The sequence below is a fragment of the Psammomys obesus genome, unplaced genomic scaffold (assembly GCF_907164565.1).
Source record: "Psammomys obesus unplaced genomic scaffold, mPsaObe1.curated_primary_1811, whole genome shotgun sequence".
Lineage (NCBI taxonomy): Eukaryota > Metazoa > Chordata > Mammalia > Rodentia > Muridae > Psammomys > Psammomys obesus.
In genome coordinates this window covers 333,130-359,018 of record NW_026592481.1, presented here as the reverse complement: position 1 = coordinate 359,018, position 25,889 = coordinate 333,130, and the positions used below count along the sequence as shown (strand labels likewise).

The 25,889-nt window shown below is 42.8% G+C and overlaps 1 protein-coding gene across 1 annotated transcript in view; it reads right to left on the bottom strand.

The window, feature by feature from the left end:
* Positions 1-3,654, bottom strand: part of Gpm6b (glycoprotein M6B) — a 151,726-nt gene extending 148,072 nt beyond the window's left edge. Inside the window, exon 1 of the mRNA XM_055613346.1 lies at positions 3,427-3,654. Within this exon, the coding sequence (XP_055469321.1) occupies positions 3,427-3,430 (4 nt within the window). The 5' untranslated portion in view covers positions 3,431-3,654. The remainder of the gene's footprint in view (positions 1-3,426) is intronic.
* Positions 3,655-25,889: the final 22,235 nt, after the last annotated feature.

Here is a 25,889-nt window from a genome sequence, read left to right as displayed (position 1 = left end):
CTTTCTTTCTTTCTTTCTTTCTTTCTTTCTTTCTTTCTTTCTTTCTTCCTTTCTTGATATACAGTCTGATGTAGCCCAAGCTGGCCTCAAAGTAGCCGTATAGCCAAAGATGTCTGTGAACCCCAAATCCTCCAGCCTCCATCTCCTAAGTGGTAAGATTACAGCTGAGAGCCACCACATATAACTTAAATGAATTAAGTTTTTTTTTTTGAGACAGGGTTTCTCTGTGTATGTAGAGACTCACATACACACTTTATAGACCAGGCTGGCCTCAAACTCACAGAGATCTGCCTGCCTGGCTGAATAATTTTAAGCAATAGTGAAATTATTTCATTTCATAATCAGAAAAAAGTCCTGTCAACTGAATGTGGTGGTCTTTGGCCCCAACCATTTGGGAAGCTGAGGCAGAAGGCTCAGTTGAGCTCACTAGTTTGAAAACAGCCTTAGGCATCATAGTGAGAGCTTGTCTTAAACCAAAACACATTCCCTTACTGTAAAAACAAGTCAAATAATTATTTATATCCATGTTTTGTGATACTGGATTTCTTCACATACATTTCAAGTCATAGACAGCTAATGAAATGTCAGCATCTCTCTCTGGATACATGAACCATATTCTACAAAGGTCTTCTGAGAATTTATTGCATTGAATCTGTTTAATTACTACGTCTTCAAGCCTATGAGCAGAAAAACAGAATCAAAATTGTGTTGGCCATGATGGATTCCCATCAGATAAAATAGAGTAAGACTGTCAGGAAGAGGGCACTTTGTGCCATGTGGAACTCTTCAGCTGGAGAAATAGTCTCAGCACACTAATTTAGGTGGTGTACCCTGTACAAACAATCCACCAACATCTCTCCTTGTGCCAAGTAACCCAAGTTACTGAATAGTTCAATACAGTTCAAACATTAATTGGCTCATTTCATTTACACGAAACATAGGGAAGAGGTAAATCCATAGAGACAGAAAGTAGGTTAGTGGTTGCTAGGGCTGGAAGGAGTAGAGAATGAGGGAGGACTACTAATAGACACAGGTTTCTTTGGGGGGTAAAATAGGGGTGATGGTTACACAACTGTGTATCAGCACTTACTGGTTTGTACAGTTAAAATGTGTGAATTGTATGTGAACCAGAGCATAAAAGAAAATTAATTGAATGGGCAATAAAAATTCATTTTCTTTGAAGATCCATGGACAGACGGACTTGTATATGCAACCACTGTTTTTTTTTTTTCTTTAAAACTTTTAAAAATAGCTTAAAGTGAAAGCCCAAAGGGGCTTTTGTTTCTACAAATTTCATCTAGTTTATCCGTGAAGTAACTGATGTCAGGTTAAGAAGTAACTTTTGCATAAGAATCAACAGAATGGGCAAATGGTTAGAAATTTCCCAGCATTAACTCATTTACATTAGCTCATTCACAAGGGTACATGCAGTAATTAACAACATCTGGAAAAAGAAAGCCAGTTCACGGCCCTGTTGTGTATTTACTAGGAATGTAAAGGAAGTCAGTATGTTTCCTTTCTGGCATGAAGGGAACTTGCGTTTTCACGTAAACTACAAACCTAAAACCAAGGCTACTGCCAGAACCAATGAAGTATGCACAAATTAACATAAATTGGCAACTGCAGTGTAGAACCAATAATTGCCCGAGACACAAAGTACTTCCTTGAGAGCAGGCTTTTGGCTTGGATATGTGTTTCATGAGAACCGCAGCTCCTTTCCATGCCAACTTCAAAGCGAAGCCCCCCCCCCCCCCCCAGTAAAGATCAGAGTACTTCAAACGCCACTGTGCAGAAGGTGCTGCTAGTGTGCTGGTCCTCCGCTCAACCACAACATCTGAATCTCGAGTTCAGACAGCAGAAATAACTTCTGCGAAATGTGTGCTTTCCTCAATCCTGCAGTTCTGTGAGAGTGAAGTGGTCTTGGACAGCAATAGTTGCTAAGGCATCTACAAACTGCTCCACCATCCTCATCTGGGTATGAACCACTTTGAAAAGGGAGACTGATTGAGTTGATGGTTACTGCTCACATGAGGGCATTGAAAGCAGTAAGAACAAGAGATACATGCCACTCAGTTCCGCTCTTTCTAGAAGAATTTCATCCTAGCTATCATCTAACTTTTTGGGATGAATTTTTTCTTCTTTCATATTTTGATCATAGTAAATTTTAAAATTGCTTAAAGTTATTCCAGGCTTTTGAAAAAAGAAAAAAAAAAAAAAAAACAACGGAAAATAATGTGTCCTTATGATCTCTTTCCCAAAATTTAGTCAGTTAAAAAAAAAGATCATTTCTCCACCCCCACACACTTAGAGGAGGGAGTGTAGTGGTAAGTGCTGGGGGCTTGCTTGTCACTCCCAAGCAAGTGACTGTTAACTGTCAGTGGTTAAGCCTACTGCTTTTTCACATTAGAAATGTTTCCGAGGGTCCCTTCTCAGCTGTCGTGGCGCTGTGGCTGGAGCTGTCACTAGAGAAGGATAATGAAGCAGGGAGAAAACCCTTTCTCAGACATAGCTCTGAGAGCAGCCGCACAAGGCTTATTTCCAAGGCACTCTTCAAGTTTTCCTTCCCATGGTGTGGGTTTAAGGACGTGTTGCTGATGGCAGCATTTCAGGGTGTTAGGAAGAGACAGAAGGGATTTTCCGGCTGCCTAATACCCACCTCAGGCCAGGTGAAAGATTTTTCACTTCCCTGAGTAGAGTCTTTCACTGTTGATAGTCGTTTCCCCAATTGCACTGGAACCCACTTTTCACTGGCTCCACTTGCTCAGGGGTCCCACTTAAGCAGTTGGAACAGGGGACAAAGGAAGACTCGCGGTATGCCCCATCCTGTCCCCTCCCATCCCTTCCCGCTTCATTTGTTTCCAAGATCTGGGCTCCGAGAAAGGAACGTATCAGACGATCCTGCTTTAGGGTGTATGGATATATTTCCTTGAGCTTCGGGAGAGCTAGAGAACCGTAGGGCCAAACAGTACTGGACTCAGGGTTGGGAGCTCGGATGACAGACAGATCGTCCCAGGAAATGTGCAGGAAGCCACTCTCTACCAAGCCCTTGAAATAAAGCAGGAGTCTGCAGTCTGGACACGCTGCCTGATCCTCCCCTTGCTACCCCTCGCTGGGCCCAGCTCTCTCTCGAGCTCCCGCGCTTAGCACGCGCCAGGGTGCACCGTGTAGGTGCAGCGGGAGTGGGGACTTCCCGGCGGATGGAACAGAGAGGCACACCTGGGCGTTGCGGGCACCTGCACGGTGCCCCTCCCACCTCCAGCCTGCTTCCCCTCCCGCACCCGCCTGGACTGGGTCACCCAGGTGGTTCAAGTAGCGTCACCTGAGCTGGGGGGTAGGGCGGGGCGCGCCCCTCTGCGAGGCGGGGACAAGAGGCCGTGGCCGTTGTGGTGGCCGTGGCGGTGGCGTGGGGCCAGCACGATCGCTTACCCATGGTTGGAGACTGGCGGGAGGGGTGCGGGCTCCTGGCGATTGGGCTCCCCGGGGACGCACGAGAGCCGGTGGCACAAGTTTGCAGGTCTGGCGGGCACGTGCGCGGGGCTGGGCTCCGGGCTGGCTGCACAGGGCTGAGCTGGGCTGGCCGCTTGGCTCTTCGCTCCTGGCCGGGGTGGGAGCGCCAAGCAGCTCCGCCTGCACTGGGGGCCGGCCGTGCCGAGAGGGGCCCTGACGTCAGCGCCGGGGGCTTTGTGCGCCCAGAGCGAGGGCCAGGCTGGGGGCTGTGGCCCGGCTATTGCCAAGCCTGTAGCTTTCAGTGTGTCCCTGGAGTGACGGGCATGGAAACCAGAGAAGCAAGACGGGGTGGGTAGAAGGTATGCAGAAAGAGGGGAGGGGGGATCCTAGTATTTTGGGGGCGTGAATCTACATCGGATGAAAACTAGTACAGTTAAGGCGGGGCGTGGAGTGCTTGAGGTCTTAGCCACTACCCGTTGTACAGATAGAGAAACTGAGGATGGGTCACTGCTCCAAGGATGCCCAGTGTTGGGCAGAGCTGCCTTAACCCACACGCTGCAGGTGGTGACTTAATCAATTCGGTCTCAGTCTTAGTCGAATTTTAGAGTCACCTAGTTCATCAGGGCCTCTGTGGGTGGGTTCCAGCATAGGGCTCCCACACCACTCCAGGTGATTCAACCTCTTGGAATAAGCCCTCCTGCAGACCACCGACTTGAGTTAGCTGTGGATAACAAGGGACTTAGAGGAGAGCTCAGGTGGGTGGAATCAGGTCTGGAGGTTTCCATAGTTGGTCAGCTCTCTAGATCCCTGGAAGCCCACCCTGGTTGCCTGTTGGAGACCACAAGTTTGTGCCAGCCAAAGGAGGCTGCAGCTGTTCAGGCCTTGCCCTTGAGCCTTTAAGCGAATTAATAGTTTAACAGTGTAGGGCATTTAAATTCTTTCTGCTTCTTTAGAAAGAGAAGAATCTTCCTGTCAACAGAAGTATTAGAAAAGCCATAAGACCCTGGCAGTTCCTGAGGCCGACGTTCATCGGGAATATTTTATGTTGTGTTCCTTTATGGTTTTGGAAATACAGTGTGATACTTGAACAGAGGATTACATAAACAGTATCAGTAGATAGAGCATTTAAGAGATATTTAAGGCAGAAGAGAGAGGCTTTAGGATTGAGAAAGGGAGGAGGAAGCAAACATTTCATCTATTGAAATTTATTGGATTAGGAAAGATTTTTACCAAGGCAGAGCTTTAGAAAGCCTAATAATATTTTACATAAAAGGACAGAGATTTGTGCTAGGCGGATCACTGGCTCATTTTCACAATCCCACGGGAACAATCATTCCTACCCAATCTTCATGAGGTAATAAAGCAGCAGGGATCTCACAGTTTTAGTTTTCCTATTACGAGAGAGTAATCCCTTTGAATGAGTCCTGAGTGTACTCTTATGTAGGAGTCCAACCCCAGGAGACTACCTGAGGCTGCCTGTGAAGAACAGAAAGTCCAGGATTGTATGGGTGAAGACAAGAGGAATCCATTTCAAGTCCTGGCTGGCGGAAGAGCCCTTTGATTGGTTCCTACATCTCAGCAGATTCCTAGGAAACAGCAAGAACACCAGAATGGGATTTGGGCATTCACAATCCGAAGTAGTACGTTTATGGCTTCTGTGAGCTACTCGAAGACCAACACCTGGAAAGTTTTGTGCACCAAAATGATAGTACCTTGGTCTGCTACTACCATTGCCTAGACATACTGATTTTTTTTACCCACAGAAAAGAAAGACCATCTGTCTAAATATTGGAGGTAGTCACAATGGGATGCTATGATTAAAGAGGAAAGTCACATTTTCATAGAAGCTTTCCCTCACTTTGCAAGTGCTGTGGTCACCAAGCCGTTGGCGTCAGAACTCCTGGGAAAATCTTGGGAAACCAGACTGCAGAAGTTGGATTGACCAGCATGTTAGAATTTCCTATTAAATACTTTCTTAAAGCAAAACTAATGTTGTCATATTAAGTAACCACAGTCTTTACAAATTAAAGCAAGATACACTGCAGGTGGGTGAATAAACTGGGCAAGGCTTTTTGGAAAGCCATTTGGCAGTGTGCATCAAGAGACTTTATTTCCCCTGACCTAATAAGTCCTCTCCTGAGACTCTTTCCTCAGTAAATAATGATGGTTAAAATCAAAATAAATGCAAAAGAATGTTTATCAGATGGTGAGATAAAATAGCAAATAAAACAACCAAACAAAAACAGGAAAGCAACAATGGATCAACTGTCAGGACGTAGCTGGAGAATATTTTTTTCTTGAGTTACCTCTGTGGTTCTCAACCAAAAGAGGTTTTGTGATCCTGGCCCCCAGCAGTCTTTCTCCCTCTCCTCCCTCCCTCCAGGGGCCCCAGAGACATTTAGCCATCTCTGGAGAGTTCTGAGCATTACAAATAGGTAGTAGGGCCCATCTCTGTCCTCTCCACCCTGGTACTGTTAGAGAGGTTTCCAGACTCTGGGACTACTAGTCTGAGATACAGGTGATAAATGCAAGGCCTTCTCCAGGGGTCCATCCTGGGATGGGTATCTGGCTGGGTTGTGACTTAGAGAATGGGGTAAAGGGTTACATCCTGTGGCTAGCTCTTACAGAGTCTGTCCAAGGTTAGAAGTGAGAAGGACTAAGGCCCATAGAAATGAACAGCAGCCTGGGGGCTCTGGATTTCAGAGTGGACTAAAAACAGATCCTGCCTTTAAAACATAGGCCATTTCATGATGCTTCCGTGAGTCATAGCAATTGGCAAGCACTTTTTAATGTGGTTTGTATTGAACATCTCAGTCTGGCAGTTTGGGCTATCGCTGTCTTCATGGCTAGGGTCTTTCATGGGATAGTCCATATTTTTGCACCACAGCCAAGTGAATTTATATCACAGTTCAGAGCAATACATCAGGAACTGACAGCAAATGCCCAAGACCCTGGCTAACCCGACAGAGACTGTAGCTAATCTGACAGTGTCTGCTTGCATTTGCAGACACAATTTTAAAAGGAACCATTCATACAGTTAGAAAGGTATTTAACTAACCTGTTCTAGTTTCATTTCTGTCGCTTTGATAAAATACAATGACAAAAAGCAACTTAGGAAAGAAAAAAAAGGTATTTGGTTTACAGTTACATACCATCACTGCAGAGAAGTCAAAGCAGGAACTTAAAGCATCTCATCTACAGGCAAGAGCCGAGAAGGAATAAATGTATAAGTTTTTACTTGCTCACTCTTAGCTGGCTTGCTTCTCTTTTATACTGCTCAGGATTCCCTTAAGGAATGGGGCCACTCAGAGTGGGCTAAATCTTCACACATTGTTTACCAATCAAGACAATTCTCCACAGACATTCCCACAGGACAATCGGATCTAGATAATTCCCCATTCTTTTCCTAGTATTCTAAGCTGTGTCAAGTAAACAGTTAAAGTTAACCAGAACACAGAAAAGTAATCTCTCTTACTCTTTCTATATCTTTCTATGGCCTAAAATTTGGTATATTGATGCAAAACAAAAACAAAACACAGCTGTCACCTCAAAGGACATAAAACAGTTTATTCTAGAACAAAGTATGTGTGATCTTGGTCAGCGAACAGATTCAGGTTACCTCAAATACCATAGTTGTATGAAGTTTTTAGAGTAAAAAAAAAAGTCTTAGGACACTTTTCAAAAAGATACTTAATTTTTATTACATTTAGTTTGTGTGTGCACCCGTACTATGATGTGGCTTATGCCAGTCAGAGAACAATTCGCAGAAATTGTTCTCTCCTTCTGCCATGTACACCCTGGAGAATAAACCCAGGTGGTCTGGGTTGGTAGCAAGTGCCTTTCCGTCACCTCACTGGCATCAAGATCCTTATAAAATACATTAATGTGAACTTTAGGTAGTCAGTTTACTACAGCAAAGTGGGAGAAAGCTCTGCTACAGGCCTCAGATGTCATCTGGTGACATTCTTGGCTGTAGGGTCAATGGGAGCTAGGGATCTGTTTGTACATTCCAAGAGGATTTTACCTTAAGAGGCACGAGGATGTTAGATCAGGAACGTGGATAGGCTATTAAGGAGCCTAAAGAGATCCCAAGAGAACTTAGCTCTGCATTTGCAGTATTGCAAGTGCTTCAGAATCTTTTTTTTTTCTTTTTAGTTACATTTTGTTAACTCTGTGTCCCAGCTGTATCCCGCTCCCTCATTCCCTCCCCAACCCCACACTCCCTCCCTGGTCTCCTCCCTGCCCATTTCCAAGTCCCCTGATAGGGGAGGACCTCCTCCCCTTTCATCTGACCCTGTTTTATCAGGTATCTTTAGGGCTGGCTGCTTTTAAGTTCTACTCAGTCGATCAGCCTTTGTTGAAGGTTCAGAGTAGGGTTCATCTTGTTTAAGGAAGCTTTAGTTCACAATGTAGATTAACATTCTTGGAAAAAAAAATGTTTCAAGGAAGTAGAAGCTTCCTTGACTATTATAAAGTCAAAGTTATCTTTTGCAAAATTTCAGGAATGTTTTAAAAATATCTCTGGATCTTGGGTTGTCCTATGGCAAGCATTTTCTGATTGTCCAAATTTGGTCTTCAGATAAAGGGCTCTGAATAGTATATCCATACCTTCTTGGTTAAGATAGAATTCTCTCTTGTCTCAGGCTGGAAACATTTTAGAAGTATGCTTTTCTGGTTCCTTTTTGTCGTTTCTCAAGGTAAAAACTCATATATAACATATATAACATATATAACATATATAACATAGTATTAGACTGCCTTCCCAAGGGTCTTTCTACATAGCCCTGGCTGTCCTGCAACTTATGTAGATCAGACTGGCCTCAAAATTACAGAGATCTGCCTGTGTCTGTCACACAAGTGTTGGGATTAAAGTTATGTGCTACACCTGGCCAGAATTAAATGTTTTAAAGTGGACCCCAGGGATGCATAGCATATTCACACTATGGTAGAAACATCAACACTAGCTCTGGTGAATTTTCACCATTCTAACGGCCAACCACAGACTAGTTAAGCTGTTGTCCCCCCATTTTCTTTCCTCCCTCATGCCATAACCACTACGAACCTACTTTCTATTCCTATAGATTGTCCTGTTATAGATGTTTTATATCAATGGTCTCTGTATTTGGCTTCTTTTGCTTAATATCACACTGTAGCATGTGCCAGTACTCTATTCTACTTCTATTTATACAATATTTTCCATTGTATAAATGTCACACATTTTCCTGACCCATTCATCTTTCAGACATCTGTCTTTTGGCTACTGTGAATAACACTCCTCGCAAACATCAGTCTGCAAAGATCTGTTAAAGTCTCCGATTTCAATTCTTTTCAGCCTGTTGGAATAGCTGGGTCATTTGGCAAGTTCACAATGCCTGAGAAAACAGCAGCGCCATTTGACATTCTCATGGTCAGTGCAGAGGTTCTAATGTCCTCATCTCCTCACCAATACATGTTATATTTTCTGTCATTTTCATCACAGCCATCATGGTGGGGATGCAGTCATATTCCTAGTACTCTGCATTTTTTAGTTCTCCTTGCCATGCCCAGACCAACCCTAATCTCCTACTGCCTGTCCCATTTTTTCCTGCCCCAGCCTTATAGCTCTACAGTTACCTTTCAGTGCAGGACCTCTGTGCATGTTACTGCTACCTCCTCTGTGTCTGGCTAGGTCTTCCTCAGCGTCTAGCTCTGAGCTTGGGCACATCACACCTGCCTCCTAAATCCTGTCTGACCTGTCAACTGGCACAGTTGCATTTCATTGTCCCAAATACCTCTCCTTCCAAACCCTGCCAGGGTTCCAATTTTACTTGGGATTAGGTGACTAATGTATGTTGTTCTCCATCAGACTGTAACTGTGGTGGGAACACACTGGACCTCTCTCTCTCAGTTCAGGCACAGGTGGGGCTCAGTTGATAGAGTACTTGATTAGCATGTATGAAGCTCTGGGTTTGATCTCTTATGGCATTGACCAGGCACAGTGGCATATCCTGGTAATTCAAGCACTAGGGAGTTGGGGAACAGGAGAAACAGAATTTCAAATCAGTCTTGGGTATATAGTAAGGTGGAGGCCAGCCTGGGCTGTATGAAACCTCTCACAAAAGAAAAATAAGTTCTCTAAATTCAACCCTGATTTCCTTCTTCTCTAGGACTCTGCTCCTGTGATAACAAGCACTTTGTTTGTTTGCTTGTTTTTGTTTAACAGGTCATTTGAGCTGATCCCCTTAGGTTGTAGTCACTATCATTGTCTTAGCAAAACCTCAGAAAAGTCACCCACACTTGGATACACTTTTCTCACCTTCCTATCTCAGGAACCCTGGCCAGTAAGCCTAGTGCCCACACCCTGACACTGAAATGTGTCAAGGACACAAATAACTGCCAGGAGAAAGAGAGGATGTTTGCACTGCATCCCTTTCTGGAAGCAACTTCTTATCGGAGTCTCTGAGAACGGGGGCATCTCTGTTTACTTCGGTTTCACTGGATACAATTTCTGCTTTTCTTCTTCTTTTTTTCTTTTTTTAGCTGCTGCCTAAACTTTGATTCTCTGTCTTCCTTCCCCCACTTTCTTTCATCTTTCTGTGCTGTGGACAGAACCCTGGTGTCTCTAGAATTAAATCAAAAGCTCTAGCACTGAATTATACCCCCTTTAATAACTAGTCATTTAGTTCATGTAGTGTGTGTGTGTGTGTGTGTGTGTGTGTGTGTGTGTGTATGTGTGTCTGTGTGTGTTTGCACACATGTGTGGAGGTCAGAGGACAACATTTTGGTTTTTTGAGGCAAGGCCTCACTGTGTAGCTTTAGCTATCTTGGAACTCACTATGTAGAGCAGGCTGGCCTTGAACTCAAGAGATCTGCCTCCTGATGCTGGGATTAAAGGAATGTACCACCTCCCCTGTTTTAGATGTCAGATTTTGAGAATTGGTTCTCTCTTACCCTACGAATAAGTAGCTTTATCCAATTGAGTGTTTCACTGATCCTTACCTGTTGTTGTTGTTGGTCTTGTGTTGTTTGTGGAAGGTGGTGTGTGTGTGTGTGTGTGTGTGTGTGTGTGTGTGTGTGTGTATCTGCCAGCCTGTAGAGCAGATTTTTGGATGAAAGGGATCAAACTTGAATCATCTTCCCAGCCCCTCATTTTCTTACTTTCCTGTCAATTTTACTCAGTAGACAATATACTTCCTTGCTAGTTTTGAGCATACCACCGAGTCTTTGTTCACTGAACAAGTAATCTTCATTTGAATTGATGCAATTTTGAACATGTTTTGTTTTGTTTTGTTGCAAGGGATTGAACTTGGGGCCTCACGAATGCTAGGCACATGCTCTACCAATGAGCTACACCTCCAGCCTAAAAGAAAGTTGTTAAAAATTCTTGTTTGTGTAAAAAAATATCTTAATGTCTTGTTTACATAGTTCTTTGTTGTCTTGATTCTCTGATAGCACATATCCACTGTTCCTTCTATTGTTCATGGTTGTCTTTCTTTTGGGTTGACCTCAAGTCATTGACTAGCCTTCTTTGGGCCCTGTTGTTTGCAGGCACCTGGATAGTCCTTAATTGTGTAACACACATCTCTCTATGTTGTCCACAGAAAAAGAACAACTTTTGTTGTGGAAAAAGGCCAATCTAGTCTCTGTTTAGCACACACAGAGTAGTTCGAGGCTTCTGCAGCTGTTCAGCTGGGAAAGGCACCTGTTGGCAGGGTGATTTTCAAAATGCAAGTGAGCAAGGTCCATTTAAAACCCCAGAAAGAGGAACAGATATAACAATGCCACAGTTTATGGCGTAATCCCATGTCTGGCAGTAGTCCCCTGGTGAAGGAGCTGGTTCTCACACCATGCTGTGACCAAGGTCAAAGAGCTGATCTAGCAAGGCTATCTGATATGGTTTCTCCTCTCTGACATTGCTCATTGCTCTACTTCTCCACCTCCTGAAGGCCAGACAGAAAGTCAAGTAGCATCCTTACTCATTCTGGAAGCTTGATCCAGGAAAGCAATATTGAGGGTGGGCAAAAAGATGCTATGAATACTTCATAACCCTGCATTGGGTGGAACCATGTCGTTCTCTTAAAATATGCTCATCTCTACCAAATATTTGTATGTATATGCATTCTACTCATTGACCAAGAGTGCCCCATGGGGCTCAGCAAATGTGAAGCATATTAAGAGAACTTAGTAGAAGAGTATGTTTAGTTTCAGCATGGAGCAGTGCTTTAACCATGGAATGAACTCTCATAGATGACTGCTTGACTGGAGTCACAAGAACTTCTCTACACTTTCCTTTCCCACATACCAGTATCAGCATATCAGTGGTAGGGCGCTTGCCTAGCATGCATAAGGCCTTGGGTTCAATGCCTAGCCCCTTCCCTCACTGAAAGCAGGCAACACTGAGTAGGCCACTTTCAGTTTTCTTTCCAAAATCTTACCTGTAATCCCTTTGAACCTATTTCATTCTCTTTTTTTAAAATTATATATTGCTGGAGGTAAGCAGCATATGCTTTTAACCCCAGCACCCAGGAGGAAGAGGCAGGTGGAGTTCTGTCATTTTCAGGCTAGCCTAATCTACAACATAGAAGTCCAGGTCAGTTGGGGCTATGTAGTGAGACACTGTGCCAAAAATAAATTTTAGTTAGTGCATGCATGCATGTGTGTATGTGTGTTAACATGATGGAGTCAGTTCTCTCTTCTGATCTTTATGTAGATTCCATGATGGAACTCAAATTGCCAGTCTTATGCAGCAAGCACCATAACCAGCTGAGTCATCTCACTTGCCCTGCATCCTCATTCTTGATTGTCAAAGAATACCATTGGCACATGCTTTCTCGCTCACTAAGTGTTTGAAGATGCAGAGTCAGATGAAGGCTTGCATCAAAACTTATTTTTGCTGTTGCCAGTATGGTATTTTCAGTTAATGTGTTTCCTTTATTGGAAATGTAGACTTTTGCTTCAATCCATATCTTGGTGACTATTTTGTTCCTGGTTGATGATACTTTATAGTGGTATCTCATGGCATCTTTGGGGCATTCCAGATTTTTTGCTAGAAGAAAGAATCAGACAGAAATACATGGAGAGTAGCAATCAAGGTGGAAGAACTATCAAGAAAGAGTATACCATTCTGGGGCTGGAGTCAGGTTTTTGGTTAAGAGCAGTTGCTGTTCTTACAGCAGAGAACCTGGGTTCAGTTCTCAGCATTCACTCTGGTCATCTTCCAACTACCTGTAACTCCAGTTCCAGGGGATCCAATGCCTTCTTTTTGGTATCTGCAGACAAGTAAAGTACACACAGATTAAGAAGTGAGTGCTTGTATATTAGAATGTAAGTAGCCTGACTCTAGATTGCTTAGCAACCTGAGGTGTCATCATGTGCTGCCTGGGGATAAAAAGTCCCCATCTCTCTCCTCCTCTTCCCTCTGACTTGGTTTCTCTTCCCTTTCCTGCTCTCTTTGACTTTCTCTCTGTTAGTCCCCACAATCCTCCTCTTTCTCTCTTCTCCTACACACACACTCTCTCTCTCTCTGTCTGTCTCTCCACCTCTGTACAGTAAATCTCTTCATACCATATCTGTTGAGTGCATGGTATTTTAACATATATTATTATAATGTGAGTGCACAGACATACACACACACAAATAGAAGTAAATACAGTCTGAGAGCTGGAGAGATGGCTCAAAAAAGGTTCAGAGTGTGTATTTCTCTTCTAGAGGCCCCAAGTTTGGTGCTCAGAACCCATGTTAGGCATCTCACAACTGCTTGAAACTCCAGTTCCAGGGAATCTGACCCCATAGGCAGCCACAGGCACATATATCCAAAATTAAAATAACATTCTGGAAGCCAAAGAGATAGTTTAGCAGTTAAGTGTACATGGTGGCTCTGTAACTCCCATTCTAGGAGATCCAGTGGGAACAAGGCATGCACAAACTGCATATACATATGTAAAGGCAAAAAATCATACACATAAAAATACGTATTTTTATTTCATTTTTTTTTGAGATTACTGTGTATGTAATAAAAATTAAATACTTCTTTTTAAAGAAAAGAAAGTACATTATGCCAAGGAGGAAGTTTTGAATATCAATGGAAAATGCTGTATGAAAACTTTCCTCACATAGTGTGGGCTTTTTAAGGTCACTTGCTTAGCACCGTGTGCTCCCATAAGTGTTCTTCTACATATAACGTCACGTGTCATTACGTCTCATTAGCAACTGAAACCTCCATCCAAGGGGCTTATTTTAAGATAATAAGCCATAGGTCAGCTTCAGACAGACCCTTCGGGGTGCCTTGATTTCTGTGCCAGTGACTTTAACCACCTTTTTCTGCTGGGGTGGGTGTGTTCCATCTTTTCTTTTTGCCAATAGATTTTTGTCCTATGCCACTTTTCCAGCTTTGTGTAAAGCCTTCCAGATTCCAGTTTCCAATCTGCTCTCCTGTTAAACTGTTGCTCAAAGGGTTGGTAGTGATGGTGACTGCAAAGTCTACCAGAGATGTGGTAATGACTGACAAGCTTGTAATCTGAACTCAGATGAAAGGAATAAGAAGTTGTCCTGATCAGTTTGAGCTGCTTTAACAAACACCATAGTTTGGGGGTGGGGAAGGCTTACAGACAACTGAAATTTAGTTCTTACAGTCCTGGGGTCCAGGAAGTTCACAATAAAGGCAGCAGGAGTTGCTTGGTGGGGGCTGCTTTCTGGTTCTCAGACAGCCATCTCCGAATTCCTGTCTTCATGTGGTAGAAGAGACTAAATGGTCACTATGGAACTCTTGTTATAAGGGTACTTTTTAGCTTCCAGGACTATTGGCCTGGGGATCTCAGCATACGGATTTGGGGACACAAATGTTCAAGTTATAGCAGACCTGCTCATTTTTAACTGACCCTAAAGATGGTTGAGTTCTTCATGTCCTCCTCTTTGTTGTTGTGAGGCTCTAATTGAATGGTTATTTAGTGAAAGAAAGAATGAATGTATAAGAAGACATACCCAGCATCAGGCCCAATTATCAGAGCCTGAGTCTCTCCACCTTGGTATCTTGAAGGGTTGGGCTGACCATATAAAGAATTACTACTGTGCATTTTTTTCTTTCTTTCTAACATTCAGTTTAACTCAGTCCCCCTTTTCAGAATGGTAGCTACCTTCATTTTGTTCTTTCTTTCCATATAGTTATTTATTTTTATTATTTGCTCCTTGTCAAAGGGAAAGGAAAGTAATCTTTCTGTCATCAAATCTGCTCCCAATCATATTTCTAGTCATGTTTTGTCTCTCTGCCTCATCATAGGTTTCAAAATACCCTTTGTGTTTTGTGGGTCACAAATAAAAGTATAGCACACACAAAGACAAAACATTAGTGTGCCAGTCAGCCAACATAGTGTCCTATAAAAAAAAAAGGTAATTGCAATTCATAATCCTAACAACCCTCGTACTTGTTTTGATTCCTTAAAATGGAATTGAATTTGAGATAAAGAATCAAAATCCTTTATTCAAATTGTATTGAAGTAGCTTTCTGTCACCAAACAGGTCACATTTGGGGAGCGATTTCCCAATATGTAAAATGAGTAATAATTGCTTTAGAATAATCATAATTACACCCCCAAAAGGGAATTTTATCTCAGTTAATTTTTCCCCCTTTGTACTGTTGAATGTCTGATTCTGAAGCAATTATGAAGCACAGTGTTCTTTTTTTGCCACTGAATGGCACGTCTATTATCCTGCCTGTGTCCTGTGTTTCCCTGCAGCCTCACTTGCATTTGAAAACAGTGGTTTTGTGATTTAAGCTTATCGTACAAAATGCCAATGCTCATCGACCTTTGAGCGTGTACATCTCTGTGCCATTGCAAAGGGCCATGAAAAAAAATATGTAGGCATAGCAGCTATGAGGCATTTTGTTTGCACTGTGCTAGGGGGCTCTGCGTGGGTGGCATGAGCAGACTGAGTTCTTATAAAACCCTGCTCTTCTCTGGAAAAGTGGCCCCCTGACAGGGGCTTCTGAGGGCAGGCTTTCTGAGCCTCTTTGCAGGTGGGGAACTGGGGGCTGCCTTCCTGAAATGTGTGTCCCTTACCTTGCTGCTGGGGCAACTGTTTATGTATCAAATCACATCAAGAAGGAAGGGTGATGAGGTGATGGTACTCTGTTGGCCCCTGCACAATCCACTCAGCAAGGAAGGTGCTCATGCATTCAGCAAAGAAGCATGATTTGTGGGTATGTACAGTGAAGTTCAAAGCCTGACTTGGCCCATGGCTTACAAGATGCTGAAATAGGCCTGTCCAGGTATGGACATGGAGGATACTGAGGTGGGGCTAGGCGATCCCACCATTTTGCTTTGAAAAAGAAGTCACCAGCTAGCTGCTCAGAACCCATTCTGGCGCTACCCTCTTTGCGGTACTTTGCATGACCTGAACCTATCTCAGCAAGTGTTGTCTTTCATAGAATGGAAGAGGAACCATACTTCTCCTAAAAGGATGGTAAGAACATGAGTATATAATATACTTAGATATATATTTGTGCTGCAGGTCACATCTCTTAACACCGTATGTCCCCATTTTGAGTAGTTAAGGTCATCCCGAGAAGGCCCGATGAGATAGAGTACTACATACCTCATCTTCCTCCTTAGCCACAGCTTCTTCCAAAGGCAGTGTGTGTGTGTGTGTGTGTGTGTGTGTGTGTGTGTGTGTGTGTGTGTTTAGGCTAGAGGACACCTTCCGGAAGTCAGTTGACTTCTTCCACCATGGAGATTCCAGGGAACCAACTTAGGGTGTCAGGCTTGGCGGCAACCTCCCCTACCTACTGAGCCTTTTCTCTGCCCTCTTTTGTTTCCATGTTAATGGGTAGAAGAGTAGGATAAATTTCAAGTACATGTATAGATACAAATATCAATACCTCTTCCTTTTGGTAGCATTGAACTGTGCTTTTCTTGGGTTTCTCATTTATGAAGCTTTTTATCACAAGACAAAGCATTTGACCTCTAGAATGTGTTCTAAGCCTAGTATTCATATCTTGTCTCCAGAGCTTTGTCTCTGTACGTTTTCAGACCCTCTCTAGCACTTCACCACTCACCAGGTGACACATGTGGATACAGGGGATGCCAGGGTGGGGGATGAGGGTCATGGCATAGCCAACTCATTTTGGCAGGAGCCACCAGCTGCTGTGAAGCCATTCTCCCACTCCCACAGTGTCCTTGGCTGGGACTCCCAGCAGTTGTTCCCCTTGCTGTTCTCATGCCTTACTCATCATCACTGACTGTTCTCAATCTGTCTTTTGCTGATTTCCTTTTTCTTACTCCTCTTCTCCTTAGTTTTTAGCTTCCTTGTCTAATTCCCACCAGTCAACTGGTAGCGCGCACACACACACACACACACACACACACACACACACACACACACACACAATCTCAGTCTCTCTCTGTTTGTGTGTGTGTGTGTCTATTTACTGATATATTTAGAGACAGGATCTCATGTAGCCCAGGCTGACCTCTAACTTACTATATACATAAATGACCCTGAACTTCTGATCCTCTTTCTTCTGCCTCCCAAGTCCTGGATTCTAGGCATGCACCACTATACCCAGTTCATGTGGTGCTTGGGATACAACCCAGGACCTTGTGCATGCTAGGCAGGCACTTTGTCAACACCAGGGCTTCTGGTATTGAGAGAAGTAAAACTACACCAGTCTCTTGGCCAAATAGTGTCTTGTACCACATCCTAGGAGGAACTTGCATACCCTAGACTCCACTGGCAGTATTTCTCATCCAGCTGGGGGTGTCAAGGGTACTAGAGAAACACAGAGTGTCCTTTCTTCCTTAAGGACTGACTCTCAACCAAAGCCAGATCTTTGATTAGGCTCCAGACAAAGACTTATATCATGAACAGGAAGAAGCATATTTAGTTAGTTTATTAAGATGAGGGAGAGGTGTAGCTCATTTGGTAGAGTGGCTGGTTACTATGCTTGAAGACCTACATTTGATCCCAGAATTGTTTAAAGTGAGCATGTTGGCACATGCCAATTATCACAACACCGTGGAAGTAGAGTCAGAAGAATCAATACTTCAAGGTTATTCTCAGATACATCAAGAATTCAAGACAAGACATCACTGACACATTGTTTATGAAGGTATAGGTGTAAATCAGGAACTTGTTTTTCTCCAAGCATAAAATCCTGACGTTTTTCATCTCAAGTTCATGACACAATAATAATGTGTTTCCCTTGCCTCCTGGACTACTCAACCCAGTTCCATACTAAAAAAAACCAAAAACCAAAAAACAAAACAAAACAAAAAACCACTAACTCCAAGGTAGGCTTTGTGTTATTGCTGGAAGTGATGCCTGTCTTCTAGCACTGTGTGCTCTGATATCAGCATGGCCTCCTGAAAAAGCAGACTATGGAATGTTCCCCATGACCATTTGTACCAGCAAGAATGCTTCACGGGGCCAGGCATGGTTCCTTACATCTGTAATCCTAGCACTTGGGGGCTGGAGGTGAGGTTCAGCAATTCAAGATCATCCTTAGCTATATAGAGAGTTTGAGATAGACCTGGGCTACATAAGACTGAAAGTAGAAAGAGAAAAGAGTGATTTCTAAATCAGTTATACTAATTATCATTATTTTGATGCATTGCATAAGGAAGAAACAAAGGTGATTTCTGAACCTTTGTTTTACATACACATCCAAAATGATACAAATATTTAAGATCTTTGTTTTTTCCTTTTGTTTAACTGGTTTCTGGTACCAAGTAGCTCTGCAATAAATTTTCAAGTGCTTTCAAAATTAGCTCTGAAAGAACTGGTCTAGAGCAATTAGTGGTTACTTCCAATTGTTCTCTAGCACAAATGAATGTAGAGAGGTTCTGCCAGGGAGAGCAGGACATGGGATCTGGCTGGACAACTTTCTGGTCACTTTAGAACCCCTTCCTGCCAAGTACTTCCCTGGTACTTTAAAAGGAATCTGGCCACACTCTCACAGAATGAGGTGATCCTTTAGAAGATATGGTTACATCCACCTTTTCCTTGTTGTCTGGGACTTCACCCAAGTGAGACATTGAGGTTAGAATATTCTTTGGGACTCATTCAAAGTTCTGGAGTTCCAGGTAAAAAGCAGCTAGCTTTTTAACACTGTCAGGGAGGCAGAACCCCCAAACAGGAGCCTCAGTTTCATCTAAGCTGAGTTCTAAGATTGATGGTCACCCATCACGCTAGACTCAGGGCCAGTGTAATTGGAGTGAGAGCCAGAGGCTGGGGATTATGGCTTCATTGAAATTGTTTCTCCAGTTTGTGGGTGTCCTCAAAGCCAGTGATTCCTACCAGGTACCCACAATACCTAGACTTCAAATTATACACAAATACGAGTACACACGCATGCACACGTGTGCACACACTCACTCATGTACAAGCACAAGAAAGACAAAGACAGAGATATAGAGAGACAGACAGAGAGACATCTTTAGGGATGATTCTGAAAAAAAAAGAGTTGCTCTATGCAAAGATTTAGAAAAAAAAAACCTACAATATTTTTAGGGTTTTTCCTTATGGTCACTGTATGGCAAGATATTCCAAGGTGGAGAATACCTCTGTTTTTCTTCCCTGTAAGGGAAGAGTGAGGAGAGATGTCCTTTTAAAATTTTTTATTATTTTTTTTTGAGATTATAACATAATTACATCATTTCCCCTTTCCCTTTCCTCCCTCTAAGCCCTCCATATACCCCTCTTGGCTCACTTTCAACTTCATAACCTGTTTTTAGATTAATTATCATTACATGCTGTAATATATACTTATACATATATTTATATTCCTAAATATAACCTGTTTGGCCTATATATGTACACTTGTATGTATGTTTTCAAGGCTGACCATTTAATATTAGATAACCAATTGTTGTGCTATTTCCTGGGGAAGACTATTCTCCCATTCTCAGCATTCCTTAGTTGCCTACAGTTAATTGTGTAGGGTTTAATCACTTTCCTTTTAAACAAAATCTCAGCATCATAGTTCTCCACTCAGGCAAAATCACCGAGAATCAGTGTTTTGTTTGGAAGAAAAAAAAAAAAAAAGAAAAGAAAGAAAAGAAATGTTGTGAGTTTTGTTTTAAAGATAACCCATTAGACTGGAGAGATGGTTCAGTGCTCAAGAGCACATGCTGGAAGTGAAAAGATAGCTCACCAGTTAAGGGTACTAACTGTTTTTCCAGAGGACCTGAATTTAGTTCTTAGCACCCACATGGTGGCTTACAACCATCTGTAACTCTAGTTCCAGTGAATCTTATGCCCTCTTCTGGCCTCGGTGAGCAGAAGTCCTGAATGTGGTACACAGACATACATGCAGGCAAATTACATATCCACATAAAAAATAAAATAAAATAAATTTTAAAATAGAACATGAGTGCTGCTCTTCCAGAGGAGTCAAGTTTGGGTCCTAGCACCCACAGCTGGTAGCTCACAATTTCCTGTAACTCCAGCTCCAGGGCATCCAATGCTCTCTTCTGCTCTCCTGGAATACATATGCCATACATTCACCCAGATACACACACACACACACACACACACACACACACACACACACACACACAGTGATATATATTTAAAAGAAACCTCACTATACTGACTGCTTTTATAGATTTGCCTATACTGAATATTTCATTTAAATAGATTCATTACAAATTTGGACCTCTGCCCACACTCCTATAAATAACCAATACCCATGTTCCTATAAGCAATACTAATGAAACTCATTCACACATACATATGCACACACAGAAATATACATGGAAGTAGAAAGGGATAGGGTATCTGTGGTAACTGGAGGGGAACAGATGAGGGGAACCAGTGGAGTGTATGATCAGACTACATTATATATGTATGAAAATATTGTGAGACTCATTATTACATAATTACATCATTCCACTTGAGTGAAACTGAATTCCATCACATTTGAGAGTTCATCTTCTCTTTTCTGAACCCCCCTGGCCTCCCAACCTAAACACAGAAAGCCAGAGATGGAGGAATGAAAATAAAAAGAAGCAATAAATCATTCTCATGAGTGGATCATCTTGAAACTAACAATGTAAAATCCCCAGTGAGAGAAAGAGTCTGCCATCTGATTGAGGTCTTAGTGGAAAAAGAGAAGAAATACACAATATTCAGGAAATGAACCCTATATTAACAGAAAATAAAAATATTCTTCAAATGTTGAGCAAACAGTCCTTTGGAAAAACCCTGCTGATTCTTTCACTAACAATATGTTTATGTATGTTTATTTAACATGACAGCTGAAGCAACCATGGTGATGTATGCCTATGCCTATAATCCCAGCACTAGCAGCAGGAGAATTCCTGTGAGTGTAGGCCAGCCTACATTATCTCATAAGCTCCAAGCTAATCTGGGCTACAGTGTGAGACCCTGTCTCAAAGGAACAAAAATGATATTTGAGCTTCTGAAGAGAAATGGGAAACTCTCCTCCAAAGGCCTGTGTCCTATTTATTGGAGCCATTTTGGGATAAAGAGCGGATGCATTTAGGGATGACAAGATGGTACAGCAAGTAAAGGTGCTTGCCTTGCGAGCCTGATGACTGGGATCCCGGGAACCTATAGTGGATACTTTCCCAAAAGTTGTCCTCTGAGCTCCTCATCTGTGCCTGGGCACACACATGTAATACAACTACTACATGAAGAATGGGTGGAATCAGAAACTACCTCACTTGCACACATCCCTACCGTCAAGTCCTCAAGCTCCAGCAGGTTCCACCCTCTCTTCTGCACATCTTCCACAGCCTCTCCTACAGCTCCTTCAGCCCACATAGGGTCTTTTGTTCTCCACGGCATCTTGCCTCTACCATTCAGACATGAACTATATTCTCCACTTCCTGAAAGAGTTTCTTTAGAAACCTATTGTCTCCTCTGTCTCCCTGCAAGGTCAGAGGTTGGCCACTCATTTTCTATGAGAAAGATCTTCAGGACTGAGTCTGGCTAGGATCTCTGAGAAGAGGAACTGCTGTCCTGTGGGCTCTCCTGATTACATTGCATTGTATTTTGTCACAGTTCTTAGGGCTATTGGCAGAAGTGGGGAACAGCAGGCTGGGGGCTGCAGCTTCTGTCACTACACTATTTGGCTCTTCCTCATCTCTTTTTCCTTCCTGTGCCTCTGCTTTCTATTTCTGCCCCTTTTTCCTCTTAAAGATTTCTATGCTTTCCACTAAAATAAGAGGAAAAGATGGTGGTCGCAGAGCTAAAACAAAGCAGTCCTAAATTTTATGTACATACATACATACATAAAACTTTCTCATTCTTTATATTCTTGGGTGGGGGTAGAGGGAGTTAGGGCAGGGCAGATCAAACCAGGCTTTGTGATTGCTAAGCTCACAATTCCCACTGAGCTATCCTCAAGTCCCTCATTTATTTCATTTAAAAATATTTGGTGGAATGACTTTTGGACATTTGGATTCAGACAGAAGTTTAGATGCTGGGAAGGCTTTGAAATAGCTTGTAGAGGAAGCTAGGGGTGTAGCTCAGTTGCCAGAGGCTTGCCTAGCATGCTTATGAAGCCTCAATCCAGCTCCACTGCTACATAAATAAAGTGTGATGATTACACATGTGATTTCAACACTTAGGAAGGGTAGGCAGAATATCAGCAGATCGAGGTCGTCCTCAACCTCATAGCAAGTCTGAAGTCAGCTTACATGAGACGCTGTCTCGGGGTGTGTATGTGTATGTGTATGTGTATGTGTATGTGTATGTGTATGTGTATGTGTATGTGTATATGTGTGTGTGTGTGTGTGTTTATGTGTATATATGCAAACAAGCAGGCTGGTTGAGAGAAGTGTTGAAGGTAGTATAACTGAGAATGGTCAAGGCTTGAGCTTGAAGGCCTGGACTTCCTGTCCAGAGATGTGGGTAGGATTTTGATGCAGATAAAAGCTTGTGCCCCAAGGAAGAATTGTTATTACAGCTAGTGATGTCTATAAATCTGTGTACTGTAGGATTCAATAGGCTGTACAGCTAGAATTCAGTTCAGACTCAGACAGAAAGAAAACTCAGCACTACTCTGTCTCATGGGATTCTAAAAGTCCATGGCAGAGCTTCTAAATCCCCACAGCTTCCTACCCTGGAGAATGGCTTGCTTTATTTCTGGTTGATGATTAAATCTAAAATCTGATGATATCAGGAGCTAGCTAGCTGGTGACACGTCAAACCGAGAAAAGAGTGTTGCATGTCAAGAGGCCTCTCTTGGGGCTCTGGTGCCCCCTCCCCTGACTAGCTACTTTGAATTAGGTTGTCCTGGAATTAGAATTAAAAGACTTGTTATCTGTAGGCAGAATAGCATGTTCCAGCATTAGTAAGAAATGTAGCTAGTTCATTAGATTGCCATTAAGTGTGTCTGTGAGAATAAGCTGGTGTTGAGTAGGGCAGGAAGGCAAACATCTGGCCCTGAGCAGTTTCCATTAACTTTCTTCGAGGATCTTCTAGCAGATGTCCTAAGACTAACTTCTTCCATTTTTATGAGCATCAGAAATAGCACTCAAATTTTTAAAAAAAAAATCACATACGTTCCTTTTGTGTTGGGGGAAGGTGGTGTCTGGCAGTTACTGTGAGGGTGTGGAGGTCAGAAAACAACTTGTGGGAGTCTAGGTTCCAACTCAGGTGGTCAAGTTGAGCAGCATGTGCCCTTACCCACTGAGCCATGGGGTAGGCCAGCACTCCTTTTAATAAAAAAAAAAAACACATAAAAATTGGTTACATGAAACAGCAGCAGCAGCAACAACAAACCATAGTAATGGGAGGAAATGGAACCAAGGCACTGAGATAAAAAGCATGTTACAATTTTGCTATTTTGTGAAAAGTGTCCCTGTCCTGTCTGCCTGGATTTTCGCTTCTTTCATCTTCATGATAGTTGAAATCCTGACTGGAACAATCAAATTCAAGTGGAGTACCAGTTGAATCTGCTCCTGGGAGAACACAATTCTTTGAGAAAATGGTCCAGCTCAGCCCCTCTAGCACTTATGTCCATCAGAATCCTGCATGCAGGCTGGTTGCTAAGGAGACGATTAGTTTAGGGATCCTGGGATGGAACCCAGCTAGGTAGTTGCCAGAAAGCCTGTAGCTCTTGTAGTCTTTTATGACCTTTTGGTTCATAAATACACACCAGGAATACACTCTCCCTCTTTGAAGTGACATGTTACCAGAAACGTACCAGTGTCATTACAATTCTGTCTCCTATGCCTTTTTGGTTCACAATGTACACTGGAAAGAGTGCCAACGGCCAAAACCTCAAGGTCTGTGAGTATTGAGGTTAACCATTTCTGAAGCTGGCAAAAGGCAATCACAGGCTTCTGTGGTTTACTGAAATATTAAGGCTCTTGGGAGCAGTTTTCCTATGTACACTGAATATCTGCTTGGTGATCATCTTTCTGAAAGAGGCAACAAGGAAGAGGTCCATGGGAAAGATAAACCCAGTCTGCGGAGAACTCTCCATCAGAGCCTCAGTACCATTTACTCCATTTATGCAAGGCTAGCTTCTATAAAGGTCCTTTGGGGTCACAGATATTGTGATACAATGTAGTATATTCTCTACCCAAGCATCACAGTCCCTAAAGAGTCTGCGACTTAAAAAAAAAAAAAAAAAAAAAAAAAAAGCAGAAAGCAGAAAAAAAGGGGGGGGGGAGCGCCTGGTTTAAAGAATCTTCGCCTACTTCCTGGCCACATGGCATTCACCATGGGGGAGTCAGATGGAATCCCGCCCTGGCTATGCCTTATTCCAAGTGTGAAATTTCACGAAGGTTTGTCAAAGTCCCATATGCCAATGTTTTCTCCAGGCTTCTCCCATGGCCTCTCTTCCATAAAGCCACCCACGTAACACAAGCCAAAGTAGAAGGCCAACTCCATTACCTCATCCTTTTTGTAGGCCACAATTTCTCTACTGCTATGGTCTGGGCTTTAAAGATAGCAGCTTACTGCAATTTAGACCATCAGACTTTGGGTTTGTGCTGCATGGAAGAAGAGCAGAGTGCAAAGTCTCAGAGCAATTTATTGGGTAAATATGAAAAAAGCAAGAAAGTGAGGGCGTTTGAGAGGGAGAGTGCATGAGCAAGTAAGACATTTTACGTACATGTCCCAGAAGACCATTGTGGTTTAATTAGAAGATCAGTCATCACCAGCCTAGACACTTCAGAGCATTGTTTCTCAGTCCTGGCTGCATATAAATTCCCCGGGGGAACATTTAAAATGTACACACATCCTAGCCTGATCAATTACACTGGAATCTCTGGGGGCAGTTCACAGGCAACCATATTTATTAGAGAGTATGCTGCTATCTAAAATCACCAGATGCCCCAGAACCATCAAATTAGGTTTCCAGTAGCGAATTTTGGAAGGCCACAACTTAAAAAAAAAACATCTTCTGCTTTTCTATTTAAACACAAGACCTCACCACAATCAGCAGCTAGTGTTGGGCCTCAGTAACCTCAAGTTGTTATTATACTCTTTATATTTGTAGTTACCAAGGGAATACTAGATATCAGGTTGCGTAAAAGCAGTTAGTAGATAAAAATGTATCTATGTAGATAGACTGGCTTAAAATTGTTCTGGAAGTGATATAGAGAATGGCTTTATTTCTTCTTGGTATTTGTTACCTGCTGTGACGCAAGACTTGGAAAATGCAACACACACACACCACAGTCTTGAGTCTCAGGCTGACCTTGAAATTGATAAGTAGCTGAGGATGAGCTGAACTTCTGATTATCCTGCTTCCATCTCCCAAGTGCTGGGTCTACAGGCATGTTACCACTACCACTGTTTTTCTGCAGTGTTAGGGATGGGACCTAGGACTTTGTATACGCTGGGCAAGCACTCTGTCACTCTATGAACCAAGATACACTCCCAATACCATTGTGCATTTCTTTATTCAGAGAACACATTTGAAAGCCTGTGCTAGAAACCAACACTGGTCCAAAGGAGGAGACATCATGATAGGCTGGTAGAGTCTGGCTAGTCTGCCAGGAAAAAGAATATTGTAGCACTCACAGGACAGCGTTGGAATGAGGTGTGATGGATGGTGTTAGAGTCTCTGGAGTTAGAGAAAATTTAAAAGAGATGACTTGCTAAGATCAGAGACAGGAGGATTGGCTATACTGGCAAGCCAGGAGGGATAGAAACACAATATGGAGGACAGGGGGCTCAGAGGTGATAAAGAAATTCTTGTTAGAGCCCTTCTCATCCTATCTATCATAACTGAGATATGACACAAAGAAGGAGGGAAGGAGCCTGGTTTGTCTTGCCAGGGGCTGTAGACAGTTTCTCCAGGAGGCATATGAACTACAACCACTGTGCTTGAGGAAATACCAGTCTAACTAAAGGCTCAGACACTATGGAATACTTTTCCCCTTCTGAGTAGATTCTCCCAGAAGTAGATTGTTGAATCTGCTACAACTGAATATAAGACCAACCCATTGCAGAGGCATTCAAGGCCCCCTTTATGTATAAGTATC